Genomic DNA, 13,312 nt, shown 5'->3' with positions numbered 1-13,312 from the left:
CATCATCCGCCTGGCTGGAGGCGCGGCTGTGAACTCCCAGGTGGGCAGCCCCCTGGGTAAAGGGGAGCAACCTGAAAGGGATAGGAGCTGGGGGGGTGTGCTTGGGCTCCTGGATGGAGAAGCCTCTCCAGCGAGGGGACCCCCCCCCCCCATCTGTCATGAATCGGAGGGGGGAATGCCTTCACTGCCCTTTTCAATGCAAGCCCCACCGCCCCACCTTGTCCGGCCCCATAGGCGGAGGGCCCACACTTGTCCACCTGTGCTGTCCAGCATGGTCACCACTGGTCATATGTAGCTAGTGAGCCCTTGAAATGTGGCTGGTTGGTGCAAATTGAGATGTGTTGTAAATGTAAAACACACACTGACTTCAAAGACTTAGTATTGAAGAGAATGTAAAATAAAAATCTCACTAATAACCTTTAATGTTAATTACAAGTTGAAATGATAGTATTTTGGATATATTGGATTAAAATAGATTAAAATTAAGTTCCCCTGTTCCTCTTTACCTTTTTCAACATGCCTGTTGGAACATTTAGAATCACAGACCTGGCTTGCATTTGTGGCTGGTAGTTGTGCCTTTACTGGACAATGCTGGTCTGGGGTTATGCCATGCTTTTGCTCCTTTGTCATGAGCAGGCTGGGAAAGTTGGGGCACCACCTCATACACGCACACACAAGCGCGGCACACACACACACACACACACACACACCCCACACACGCAAGATTACAGGACAGGGTAAGGAGTGAGTAGCACCTGGCACACGCCCTCACCTACCTTCTCTCCTTTCTCCTGGTTCCGGACCCTGCCCGAGCCTTCATCAACCGTTGAACCCTTTGGAATTTACAGGCCTGACATCAGAGACAGTGGTGAGAAGTCCTCAAAGGTAGATCACTGATTCACCGGGGAGCAGGGTGGGGTAAGGTGAGTCAGTGCTTAGCACTTAGTCATCCAGGTTCGGTTCTGGAAACTTCTGAAGCTACAGCTTTCGGGGACCAGTGACTCCCAGTGAAGGAAGCCAATGTTGTGGTCTTCAGAAACACACGATGTTTTTTGCCCAGGTCTATCTGGGCAAAAGAGGTGAAAACCTAAATGTGTTTTATAATTGTGCTTTCAAAAACACAGATCTTTCTCGATTGGCAATTGAGGGCTCACAGTATCTTGAGATCCTTTGTGTCCTGACAGCCTTCACATGGAGAGAGTCCATGTACATTCCTACGGACTCAGAACATCCTGGAATGTACTTTCGAGACTGCTTTCCTGAGCTTATACTCACTCAAAAGGCACAAAATCATTCTGTGATCCTACGATATCGTGTGCCAGCAAGGGCACACAAATAATTTCCACCCTCTTTTCATCCACAAGAAGCTCATAAAAAGGCAGGATCTAGCCCAGAAAGAAGAATTCCTCCTTTTTTTTTTTTTTAAATGGATATTGCAGATGCAAGGACCCTTATTGGCCTCATCTGGCTTCCAGTAACCAGGCTGTCAGAAATAATATCCACCTTCAGAATGAAGACTGGCCACTTTGTTCGAACCATTCACGATACTCTACTGAGGCTCTCACTGTGCCTGTCAGTTAGGGACAGCTAGACCCTCCTTCTGTCCCCAGCATCCCCAGCACAGTGGCTAATTCATAACAGTCACAGTTCGCGTTTGCTGAGCCAACTATGACAAGCCCCTTCAGGCGATTTCCAAAGGGGAAATTGCAGAAAAGCCTGGCGCAGTGGCAGCACTGAAGGATGAGCGAGGGCTCCTTGGATCTCGGATCTGGTGGAACCCAGGGTCATTTGGATGATGAAACTCTGGTGTGTCTGTCTATCTCACAGGCTCCTTTTGTATTTCCCACATGCAAGTAGGTAGGATCTTGATTTCTCTGGGAACCTGGTTTGGCTTGTTTTGGCATATGCGATGGAGCTGGTTCAGAGTTGTGGGAGAGGTGAATCCTAGAGCAGACAAGCCAGGGCTGGTTAGAACTTGCCATTGTGTCAGGAATCCCAGAGAGAGGCTTCCAAAGTCCTACCCGTCTTGCCTTCTTTAAGCCCGTAGAATTTTTTTTCTTTTTATTCAGCTATCATTTACATACAGTAGAATTTACCTTTTAGAGGGTACAGCTCAGAATATATGCAGCTGTGACACCATCATCACACTCAAGATGTAGAAAATTTTCCATCACCCCCCCCCCCAAATTTCCCCGTATCCCTTTGTAGCAAATCCCAGCCCCTGGAAGCCACTGATCTGCTTTCTGCCCCAATACTTTTACCTTTCCCAGAATGCCTTATAAAATGGCATCACAGCAGTAGGGTTCAAACAGTCTTTTGAATCTGGCTCCTTTGACTAACATAAGGCATTTGAGATTCATCTGCCGTGTTTTCTGTACCAATAGCTTGGTCCTTTTTAACGGCTGAATAGCATTCCATCATGTGGCTCGACCACAGTTTATGTATCCATTCTCCCACTGAAGGAAATGTAGGTTTTGATGGCTGTTGATAATTACACATCAAGCTTTGATAAACATTCGCTCGTGGGATTTTATGGGAACTTGGGTTTTTATTTCACATGGGTATTCCACTAGGGGTGAGATTGTTGGCTCATATGGTGGTAGTGCTTTTGAAGGTCTTTTTAACGAAGAGAAGCAATGTTGAAAAAGTGGTGATGTGGGGCGCCTGGGTGGCTCAGTCGGTTAAGCGTCCGAGTTCGGCTCAGGTCACGATCTTGCGGTTCGTGAGTTCAAGCCCCGCGTCGGGCTCTGTGCTGACAGCTCAGAGCCTGGAGCCTGTTTCAGATTCTGTGTCTCCCTCTCTCTCTCTCTGACCCTCCCCCATTCATGCTCTGTCTCTCTCTGTCTCAAAAATAAATAAACGTTAAAAAAAAAAAAAAAAGAAAAAGTGGTGATGCATTCCTTAAAAATTAAGGCTTTGTCATCATCTGAATCACATTTTACACAAGCTGAGGGCTTACCTATAAACATTGAGTGTGCTGAACACTTTATACTTCAGCATTTCAGTCACTGGGTGACCGCAGGCAAGTGACATGACCTCTCAGAGCCTCAGTTTTTCCACTGCAACATGCAGGTAATATTAGGCCAACCCCATTGGATTATTGTGAGGATTAAATGAGTTATGGAGCATTTGGAGCTGGCTTGGCACATAGTAAGGCCATGTCAATAGTATAGCCGTTATAATGTTTATTTCCTGGCCCCTCTCAATTTCATCCTTATAGCAACCCTGGGAGGTAAGATCTCACTCTTACCTCCATTTTATAGGAGACACACCTATAATGATCAAGCAAGTTGTACAAGATCACACAGTCAGTAAATAAGTAAATAGTGGGTCCAAGATTTCAGCTGAGGCTGACTGACTCCAGGCTCACCTGCTTTGTTCCTATATCAGCAAGGGTTCTCCCAAAGAAACAGAACCAGGATGTGTGTGTGTGTGTGTGTGTGTGTGTGTGTGTGTGTGTGTGTATTAAGAGATGTATTTCGGGTGCCTGGGGGGCTCAGTCAGTTAAGCATCTGACATCATATTGGCTCAGGTCAAGTTCCAGCCCCACATCAGGCTCTGGGCTGACAGCTCAGAGCCTGGAGCCTGCTTCAGATTCTGTGTCTCCCTTGCTCTCTGCCCCTCCCCTCTTTGTGCTCCCTCTCTCTCTCTCTCAAAAATAAACATTTAAAGAAATTTTTCAAAAAAAAAAAAAATATATATATATATATGACATGTATTTCAAGGCATTGGTTTACACGATTGTGGGCACTACCTAGGCAAGTCTGAAATCTGTAGGGCTGACCAGCAGGCTAGAAACTCTTGGCCAGGAGCTGATGCTTCTTCCTCAGGGAAACCTAAGTATTATTTGCTTTTAAAGCCTTTCAACTGATGGGACAAGGCCCACCCACATTATCCAGGGTCATCTCCTATACTTAAATCAACGGACTATAAATGTTAACCACATCAACACTTACATTACTGTTTAATTGAGCATCTGGGTACTATAGCCCAACTAAACTGATGCATAAAATTAACCACCCCATCTTCTCAGAGTTGAGAGCTCAAGATCGGCTGAGGTTTCTGCAGAGGCTACTTTCCCAGTAACATTTTGAAGTGTCCAATGAGTGTCCAGGTCAAAAAATCCTAAGGAGAGGTGTTGGGGTTGTTTTGCATATATTGGCGTTAAACAAAAATTCCTGAACATGACCCAGACTCACACAAGGAAGAGGGAGTCTCCAGCCCTAAGTTTGCCCCCAAATACAAAGACACCCAAAGTCACGTAAAGACCTTTGGAGGCTGCCATATTTGTAACTCTAAATTCATACTAGGGGCACCTGGGTGGCTCAGTCGGTTGAGCGTCTGACTTCGGCTCAGGTCATGATCTCACAGCTGGTGAGTTCAAGCCCCGTGTTGGGCTCTGTGTTGACAACTCAGAGCCTGGAGCCTGCTTTCGATTCTGTGTCTCCCTCCCCCTCTGCCCCTAACCCACTCGCATTCTGTCTCTGTCTCTCTCAAAAATAAATAAACGTTAAGCGCTGGATTTTCCTTCATGATGATGACTCTCCAGCTATTTATGTAACTTTTTAAAAAATTGAATTATTTCCCACCTATGATGGTTCAGGACCCTGCTGTGTGTACTCACGGGTGCCCAGCCCAGATCCATCCTCCTGGGTTGACCAGTGTGTGTACTAATCCAGTCCTTACTGACACAGTTACCCTTGGTGGGGTCAGTGAGTGGCCAAGGATGGCCGGAATCCCCCAGCTGGAAAGCAGCGGAAAGCCATGGTCTTCCTTCTCAGGAGTTTCAGCTTGCACAGGGGTGGCAGTCTCTAGAAGCTTTTTGCTGTGACGCTGCCAGGAAGGGGGTGGCTCAGCAGCCCATCATTCAACAAGACAGTCACCCCTTTGATAGTGCTTCCTCTGTGCGGGGTCTGTCCTGGGCACTTTACAAATGTTGACTCATGTCAATTTCTTTTTTTTTTTTTCATGTTTATTTATTTTTGAGAGAGAGACAGAGAGACAGAGAGCAAGCAGGGGAGGGGCAGAGAGAGAGGGAGACACAGAATCCGAAGCAGGCTCCAGGCTCTGAGCTGTCAGCACAGAGCCCAACGCAGGACTCGAACTCACGAACTGTGAGATCGTGACCTGAGCTGAAGTCAGATATTCAGCCCACTGAGCCACCCAGGTGCCCCAACTCATGTCAGTTTCAAAGCCCTGTGAGGCGGGTACAACTAACTGCTGCCCCCATTGTACAGATGAGGAAACTGAGGCCCCACATGGGTCAGTAACCAGCCCAAGATGGCAGCCAGGAAATACCGGAACTGGAAATGAAACCTGCTGTCTGGCTCCAGAGCCAGCTGCACACCACCCTGACCTCCCAAGCAGTTCTTCCAGGAACATTCCGCCTCAGCCACCGTCACTGTCGACCGCTTTTTCCCTACAGCCTTCTCAGGTGGTACCCCTTTCTGAACCTCCTTTCGCCATCAGCCCTGTCTTGGACCACAGACACCCCAGACTCTCAGAGCCAAAGGGGATCATGTTGCCCACAGAGGAGGAAACAGAGGCCCTGTGGGGTGTATGACACGTCCATGTCCCCCCAAATCATAAATGTAGTGGGGAGAAAAATGAAGCAGATGCATTAGAAACAGGCAGGAATACTTACGAGCGTCCACTGTGACCGGGCACCAGATACTGTTCCAGGCACTGGACACCCAGCAGTGACAACTGCAGGCCGGGAGGGAGGTGAATTGAACACGAAAAGTCAAAGAACGAGATAACATCAGATTTCAATGGCAGGTAAAGCGAAAGGCACCAGGAGGAGGCTTTTTTCCCCCGGAGGGAAGATTACTCCGGAGAAGTGAGCTTTGGTCCTGGAGCCTCACCCTGCTTTATGGTGAGGACAGGGACAGTCCTGGGGCTCCTAATTGCATTCTCCCCACAGCCAACAGAACGGTGGGTGTTTTTATTCCCCTGTTACATAAGTCGGCGTAGGGGGTAAACCTGGGGCAAGGAAAGGTTAGTCAACTTGCTCAGAATCAGCCGGAGGGGAACCCACCCCCGGAGCCCGGTGAGAGGTGTGCGACTAGCTCTACTATCACCTAGGGCAGGGCGGGGCAGCTCTGATGGGCGTGGCCGCCTCCAGCCCTGCCCCTCGCCGGAGGGCAGTGTCGTAACCAATTGACCCAGGCTCCGGACGGGACTCGCCGCAGGCCGGGTCAGCAAAGGCAGTCAAAGAAGGTCGCGATTGGCTCCCCGCAGAGAGTGGGCGGGGCCTCCGTCGCTCGGTGCGCGCGCCGCGGGGATGCGTTGCCGGGGGTGTAGCGGGAAGGGGCGTGGCCGCGGGCGGGCGGCCGTTGGCAGCGTGGCCCCGCCCCGGATGTCGCGCGTCGCGGACTGGGCGGCGGCGATTGGTCGGAGCGGCGCAGGGGGCGGGGCGGAAGGTTCTGGAGGGGGCTGGCGGGCTCTGGAAGCTTCCGCCGGACGGGTATATAGAGTCCGGGACGGGGCGGCGGCGAAGCCGGGGTACGGCGACAGCTGGGCGGCGGGCCGCAGGCGAGGGCTATGGGCAAGGACTATTATCAGACGCTGGGCCTGGCCCGCGGCGCTTCGGACGAGGAAATCAAGCGGGCTTACCGCCGCCAGGCGCTGCGCTACCACCCAGACAAGAACAAGGAGCCCGGCGCCGAGGAGAAGTTCAAGGAGATCGCCGAGGCCTACGACGTGCTCAGCGACCCGCGCAAGCGCGAGATCTTCGACCGCTACGGGGAAGAAGGTGCGTGCGCGCGCGGCTAGGGGCGCGCCCCCGCCGTTTGACTGAAGGGGAAACCGAGGCTCGGTGGCCAGGCTGCGGCGTCCCCGGGGGACGCCCCGGTCCCGGTGGGCGAGCAGCCCCCGCCCTCCGGCCACGCGGGCCTCCGCCCTCGGATTGGCGGCCGCCCGATGGGAGGAGGAGTCCTGGCCGCTGTGCTTGCCCAGAAGCTTCTAGCAAGTCTGGGGCTGCCCCTCCCTAGGCGCCTCCGCCCACGTCCCCGAGCGGCCCCGGGGGTGCGGGTGCGGGCGGCAAGGAGGCCAGCCTTAGCCGGGCCGGTGGCGCTAGGGCCCCGGGGGTCCGGGGCTCACCTGGGCCGAGGTGGCAGGCGCTGGCGTCCAGGGGCGCAGGGCGGGGCCTCTGGCTGCGCGCCGGGCACGACCCGCGAGCCGCGAGCCTGCGACGAGCGCGCCGATTAGCGCCGACCTCGCTCCGGGCCCCTGTGAGGGCGGAGTGAGGTAATCCCTGTAAAGTGCTTGCCTAACCTGGTGCCAGGCACGTAGATGGCAGCGGGCGGCGGAGCAGTGCAGGTGCGGGGAGCGGCGGGGCCCGCCTCTGCCCGGCCTCCTCGGCGTAGGCCTCTTCGGGCAGGAGGAGGAAGCTTTCTTGTTGTCCAGTTGCCCGTTGATGACTCAGACTGGTTTCTGCGCTGGGTCTTAAGAAACCAAGTGGCTTCTTATGTAAGGATGGTGACAGTTAGTGTCAGGGTGTGAGATTTTGAAAAGCTGTGTTTACTGTTTTGCTTTCACTTCTGCACTTCACGCTTGAGCAGCTCTACAGTATTTTTAAGAGTAAGCACTCACCGAAGGTGGACCCTGGATCATGTCTTTTGTAAGTTTTCACCTCCACGCAGGGAGGATAGGCAGTCAAGAAGTGGCAGGAGTTGGGTGGCCCTCGGAGAGGGCGCTGGGCCCCTCGCCACTGTCCTGGCCCTGAAGTACCTGGACGAGGGGCGGTAAAAGCTTAGGGTTCTTCCTTGGTCTTCTGTGACAGAGAAGGGAGGCTAAAAGAGTTTTCCGCCCCCCCACCCCATGGCTCCCAAGCTTTTTTCCCTTAGCGAAAGGTCTTAGAGGGGGAGAGGCTCCCGCCAACCATGTGACTTCTTCTGATTTTGCCTTCCAGGCCTAAAGGGTGGTGGCCCCAGTGGCGGGAGCAGCGGTGGTGCCAACGGTACCTCTTTCAGCTACACGTTCCACGGAGACCCTCATGCCATGTTCGCTGAGTTCTTCGGTGGCCGCAATCCCTTTGACAACTTTTTCGGGCAGCGGAATGGGGAGGAAGGCATGGACATTGACGACCCGTTCTCCGGCTTACCCATGGGCATGGGTGGCTTCACCAACCTGAACTTCGTGCGCTCCCGTCCTGCCCAAGAGCCCACCCGAAAGAAGCAAGATCCCCCCGTCACACACGACCTCAGGGTCTCGCTTGAAGAGATCTATAGCGGCTGTACCAAGAAGATGAAGATCTCCCATAAGCGGCTGAACCCCGATGGAAAGAGCATTCGCAACGAAGACAAGATCTTGACCATCGAAGTAAAGCGGGGCTGGAAAGAAGGGACCAAAATCACCTTCCCCAAGGAAGGAGACCAGACCTCCAACAACATTCCAGCCGACATTGTCTTTGTTTTAAAGGACAAGCCACACAATATCTTTAAGAGAGATGGCTCTGACGTCATTTACCCAGCCAGGATCAGCCTTCGGGAGGTACGATGCTAAGTAGGGTGGTATGGGGGGGGGGGGGGGGGAGGCGAGTCCATGACAGATACTTCTGAGCACTCAGGGGACAGGGCAACACTGATCCAGGCACCTGGTTTTAGCGATAGGGACCTGGTGGCGCTTATCCTACGTCAAACAGCGTCCGGGCAGGAGTCGAGCGCCCTAAGCTGCCTTCCATCTAACATTCTCTCTTTGCTCTCCCAAGGCTCTGTGTGGCTGCACGGTGAACGTACCCACTCTGGACGGCAGGACCATACCCGTCGTGTTCAAAGACGTCATCAGGCCTGGCATGAGGCGAAAAGTTCCTGGAGAAGGCCTCCCCCTCCCCAAAACGCCCGAGAAACGCGGGGACCTCATTATTGAGTTCGAAGTGATCTTCCCTGAAAGGATCCCCCAGACGTCAAGAACCGTACTGGAGCAGGTTCTTCCGATATAGTCACCAGGGTTTCCCAAGGACTGACCGGGGACCTTTCCAGAGCTCAAGGATTTCCAGACTGTTCCACCAGTTGTGGACCCATGAGAGGGCGGGAGGGCCCAGGGAGGGCTTTCGTACTGCTGAATGTTTTCCAGAGAATATATTACAATCTTTCAAAGTCGTGCACTAGACTTAAGTGGTTTTTCAAGCGATAGGGCGGCAGGTGGTGGGGACCGCAGGAAAAGGCCTTCCAGTCTGTCCCACTGGGTCCTGCAGCCCTCCCCGGATGGGCCCACGCCCTCCTCCAGGCCCTGCCTGTGGGTGAGAGGCAGACCCACAGCTGGACTTGATCCGTCTGTAGCCCTTTGCTTGTGTGGCCATTAGTCGGTATCAGCCTGCCGTCTCGGTTCCCAGACCCTGTACGCTCCTCAGTTTTTGTTGTGTGATCAGTTCGTGTTTTATTCTGTATTTGTCTCCCACGTCTTGCTGTTCCTCTGAAGAATCCTATTTTCTCTTTCGCCATCTCAAATTGAGAACTGACCTAGGCTCTTTTTGCAAAACCGCCTGGCCGGCACCCACAAGCAATACCTCTCGTTCCAGCAGGACCAAGGGCGCCGGCCTCGTGTGAATGAGCTGCACAGACGCTTCTCCCTGGAGGGCCTAGGGCCCTGGACAGAGCTGGGGGCCCTCTCGACCCCTGACTCCGAGGCCAAGTGCACTCACTTAGGGGTCATACTCTTTCTTTTTTCTGTAAGGCAATCTTTAGGCACACCTGGGACTTACCGGCGACCCAGGTAATTTTGTGCTTAACGGACTCTGGACTCTTTCAAAAGGATGTGATCCTTTTGATTTTGCACAGCCCTGGCTATAATCCCTTTTGATAAAAGGGTCTTTGCTTCTGATTACAGGAGCACTGTGGAACGTTTGTAAATATGTTTTTATAATTCTGTGTAACGTTGGTGTGCACTCACAGGAAACCGGCCCCCGGCAACTGCTGCTTTCTGTATCGGGCCATGATGGAACTCCAAAGGAACCTTGGGAGTCGGGGAGGGGGGCAGGGAGGGAACAAAGTGTCTGTTCCGTGCAGGCCAGTCTGGTGCTCAGACATTGGGACTCATTGTAAGCTGCCACTGCCAGCACGAGACCAAAGCGTGTGACTTGTCAATGTGCAGCACGACAGCATTAAAGACCGATGCTAAACCTCAGGGGGGCAGTCCTGCGACTCTGTTTGAGGGCTTTGCTGGCTGGGGCTGGGGCGGTGGCTGGGCGTCCCTCAGATGCAGTCAGGGGGGAGGCAGGAGTCCCCTGCGAGAGGGAGAGAAGTCTCCCAGGGCTACGTGGGGAGCAGAGGACGTCCGTCCGCACCACCTACATGGACGCGATCCAGGGAGCCCAATGGATTCGAAGCTTTGTTTTGTGAAGGTTGGGGCTGGAGTTAAGCAGTTCACTTTCCCGTGTTCCAGGCAGGGCCTGGTTGCTGGGGCCAAGGGGTGGTGTAGGGCCTGCCCTGTGATCCCCGTGCACTCCTTTCTTGCTGGAACAGGCAGAGTGGCAGGCAGGCCCTGGCCAAACCAGACCTGAATTCCAGCCCAGGGCTGAGCTCCTCCTGGAGAAGACACATTTCCTGCCCTGGCTTCATTCGCAGGCCGCTGAAGTTGCTTTTGCTTTGTAACTTTTTTTTTTAAGAAAACTGGTTTTATTACACAGTAAGTAATTACAGAGGCTTAAAACAGTGGTATTGCTACTTTGCTATGAGATGTCTTAAAAACAGCGTTCAAAATCAATCAAGGAGTGGCTTTCCCTTCCGACTGAAAGGTGACCACTGGGAGCGAATGGGGGCCGGGCTGTCCAAGAGAAGTTTCTGCAAGCTATGGGAATGTTTTAGGTCTTCTTTAAATGGGACTGCTTTAAGATTCAACAAAATACATTCAGCCTCTCCGTCGTTCCAGTCACATTTCCAGGGCTCGGCAGCAGCCACACACAGCTAGTGGCAAGTGCTGGGCAGCACAGATGAGAGGGCTTGTCCCCCAAACCTAAGATGGGGCTCAGTGAGCCCAGAGGACGCCGTCCCCGTTGGGAGGCGACCCTGCGTGTCAGAGCCATAAGGGAGCTTGTCACAGATGTTTACTGAGCTACCTCAGGCACCAAGATGACCCTTCCTGCGGAATTGGCCCTGGCCTTGGTGGGGTCGTAGGCCACCCCTCCCTCGGAGTGCCATCCCTGTGCCCCTGTCACCATTAGGTGGCAGGTCCCTGCAACCTTCGTGTCAAAGTCACCGACACAAAAGCACACAAAACCTCAAAGTGCACACAGTTCTGGGAACTTCTAGAAATCACCTACCCGGCACAGTGGGTAGGGCAGTGGGATTCTTTAGGAACGTGTTCGTGGTGAAAAAGACAAAAAGGACCCAGGTGGACAGAAAACCGGCCCCTCTGACACTGCGTTGTTTTGCCACAGGGGGCCTGGCGCACGCCTCTGTGTGTGTGTGTGTGTGTGTGTGTGTGTCCCGAGGTTTGGTGTATCTCCCAAGAAACTCCTCCCTCGCTTCCTTGGCTTCCCTTTAGGGGATTTCTTCTTTCCCACGCGGACTCTGAGCACATTCCAGAACTTCCGTGTCAGTCCGTGTGGAGCTGCGTCTTAACCCACCGGCCCAGCAGTCATGTTTTAACATCACTTAAACAGTGCAAAACCCAAGATGCACGTTTGGCCTGTGGACAGAAGCGGAGTCCCCTCCCTCCTCCGGGCCTGCAGTTCCCTTAGCTGCTGTCCCTGTACAGACTGGCCACGGCATCACGAGGGCTTTCCCTTTAGAAAAAGAAAAACGATTTTTGTGTGCGCATTCTCTCCAGAGGCTGTTTAAGCATAATTTCTAAGATGTCAGTCTGTTTTTGCCCAGGTAATCAATCACAGTACTAGACTCTGGAGGGGACAGAATGAAAATCCTCCCCTCCACCCTGCTATTCGAGTCCACCCCCAACGAATGTCCCCAGTTTCTCAGGTACCTTCCCTGAGTCGCTGCACAAATCAATTTTTCCTTTGTGCACTCTGCATTTTCCCCCTCACGTGTGGTGGAAATAGCGAGCTTCCTCATTCCTGTTAGAGTGTGCCTTTATCCTGCCAGGACTACCTAGCTGGATGTGAAGATCCAGACCAGTGTTCGGTGGCCCCTACCTCTCCCCTAGCCATTGTTCTTGCTTCCAGATTCGAGTCCGGGACAACCACTTGCTAGCTGTGTGACCCTGGTCAGGTGACTCAGCCTCTCTGTGCCTCCGTTTCTTCAACTGTAAAACAGGCATAATAACAGTACCTCTTCGAGGATTGTAAGGGTTTTCTGGATATGGAGATAATACACACACACACACACACACACACACACACACACACCAGGACCCAGCATAGAAGCACCATATGAGGGACGCCTGGGTGGCTCAGTCGTTTGAGCGTCAGACTTTGGCTCTCGCGATTCATGAGTTCAAGCCCCACATCGGGCTCGCTCGCTGCTGTCGGTGAGGAGCTTGCTTCGGATCCTCCTTCCTCCTCTCTCTGCCCCTCCCCTGCTCTTTCTCTCAAAAAATAAATGTTAAAAATAAAAAGAATAAGCACTGTGTGCCAGTTATTATGTGAAGGTTTCTTATTCCACAGCTGGAAACCCCAAAAGCCTTTGGGGGTGAGTGCTCTCAGCTGAGCTCCAGGAACCCACTTGCCAGGGGATCCCCTGAGACATTCAGCGCACCCTGAGGAAGCTGCACCTGAAGCAGGATCACTCCCATTGCAATCTCAATGTGACAACCAGCTCACTCGAAAGATGCAGAGCACGAGGCTCCAGAGCGGAGCAGCCCCCTCGCCCCTTGAATCCCAACTCTGTCACTCTGCTGTTGTGTATCCCTGGGCACGTGACTTTACCACTCCGAGTCTCAGTGGCCTCCTTTAAAAAAACGACACAAACGAGGCACAGACTTCATAGCGTTCCAAGTGAAAAGTGGGTAAGTTAATGCAGCAGGGAAGAAGAGCACATGAAATTATGAACTTGGCTTCTGTGCACACTCAAGGGGGTGCTGAGTTCAAGTTCTGCTCGCTGCATTCCCGTGAGAAAATGGCAAAACCTCTCAAAGCCTCAGTTTCCTCCCTTGTAAAACAGGACGATCCCAGCTAGCTCTCCCTTCTCACTGCCCCCAGGCCAAAACTCAGTTAACCCCTGAGGTCTCTGTGCCACAGACCTGGCACAGAGCAAGTGTGCAATTAACATGAGCAAATATTTCTAAAGCACTTAGTTGGAAGCCTGTCCCGGGTTGTCTTTTTCTTCAATTTTCTTTCTTTCTTTTTTCTTTTCCTTTTCTTTTTTTTCTTTCTTTCTTTCTTTTTCTTTTTTTTAATGGAGGCTCTACACCCAAC

General features: G+C 52.7%; 1 protein-coding gene across 3 annotated transcripts; it reads left to right on the top strand.

Moving 5' to 3' along the window:
* Positions 1-6,448: 6,448 nt before the first annotated feature.
* Positions 6,449-10,125, top strand: DNAJB1 (DnaJ heat shock protein family (Hsp40) member B1). 3 transcript variants are annotated; one of them, XM_019427446.2, is made up of 3 exons: positions 6,449-6,754; positions 7,913-8,493; positions 8,711-10,125. In XM_019427446.2, the coding sequence occupies exons 1-3, from the start codon at positions 6,544-6,546 to the stop codon at positions 8,939-8,941; spliced, it is 1,023 nt and encodes a 340-aa protein (XP_019282991.1). In that variant the 5' UTR covers positions 6,449-6,543; the 3' UTR covers positions 8,942-10,125. The 3 variants fall into 3 exon arrangements, with proteins under 3 accessions (XP_019282991.1, XP_019282993.1, XP_019282992.1); XM_019427448.2 differs by lacking the exon at positions 6,449-6,754 and adding an exon at positions 6,849-6,966; XM_019427447.2 differs by lacking the exon at positions 6,449-6,754 and adding an exon at positions 7,119-7,248.
* Positions 10,126-13,312: the final 3,187 nt, after the last annotated feature.

This window comes from Panthera pardus, unplaced genomic scaffold (assembly GCF_024362965.1).
Source record: "Panthera pardus isolate Hobbes unplaced genomic scaffold, ASM2436296v1 HiC_scaffold_8, whole genome shotgun sequence".
Classification (NCBI taxonomy): domain Eukaryota; kingdom Metazoa; phylum Chordata; class Mammalia; order Carnivora; family Felidae; genus Panthera; species Panthera pardus.
The sequence above is the reverse complement of the archived record's forward strand: the minus strand, read 5'-3'. Positions and strand labels throughout refer to the sequence as shown.

What these genes read in the sequence shown, in the direction of transcription:
- DNAJB1 (XM_019427446.2), top strand. Translation starts at nt 6,544, where the DNA reads ATGGGCAAGGACTATTATCAGACGCTGGGCCTGGCCCGCGGCGCTTCG. An exon ending in CGACCGCTACGGGGAAGAAG is followed by an intron (nt 6,755 to 7,912) that starts GTGCGTGCGCGC and finishes TTTGCCTTCCAG; the next exon opens with GCCTAAAGGGTGGTGGCCCC. An exon ending in CCAGGATCAGCCTTCGGGAG is followed by an intron (nt 8,494 to 8,710) that starts GTACGATGCTAA and finishes TGCTCTCCCAAG; the next exon opens with GCTCTGTGTGGCTGCACGGT.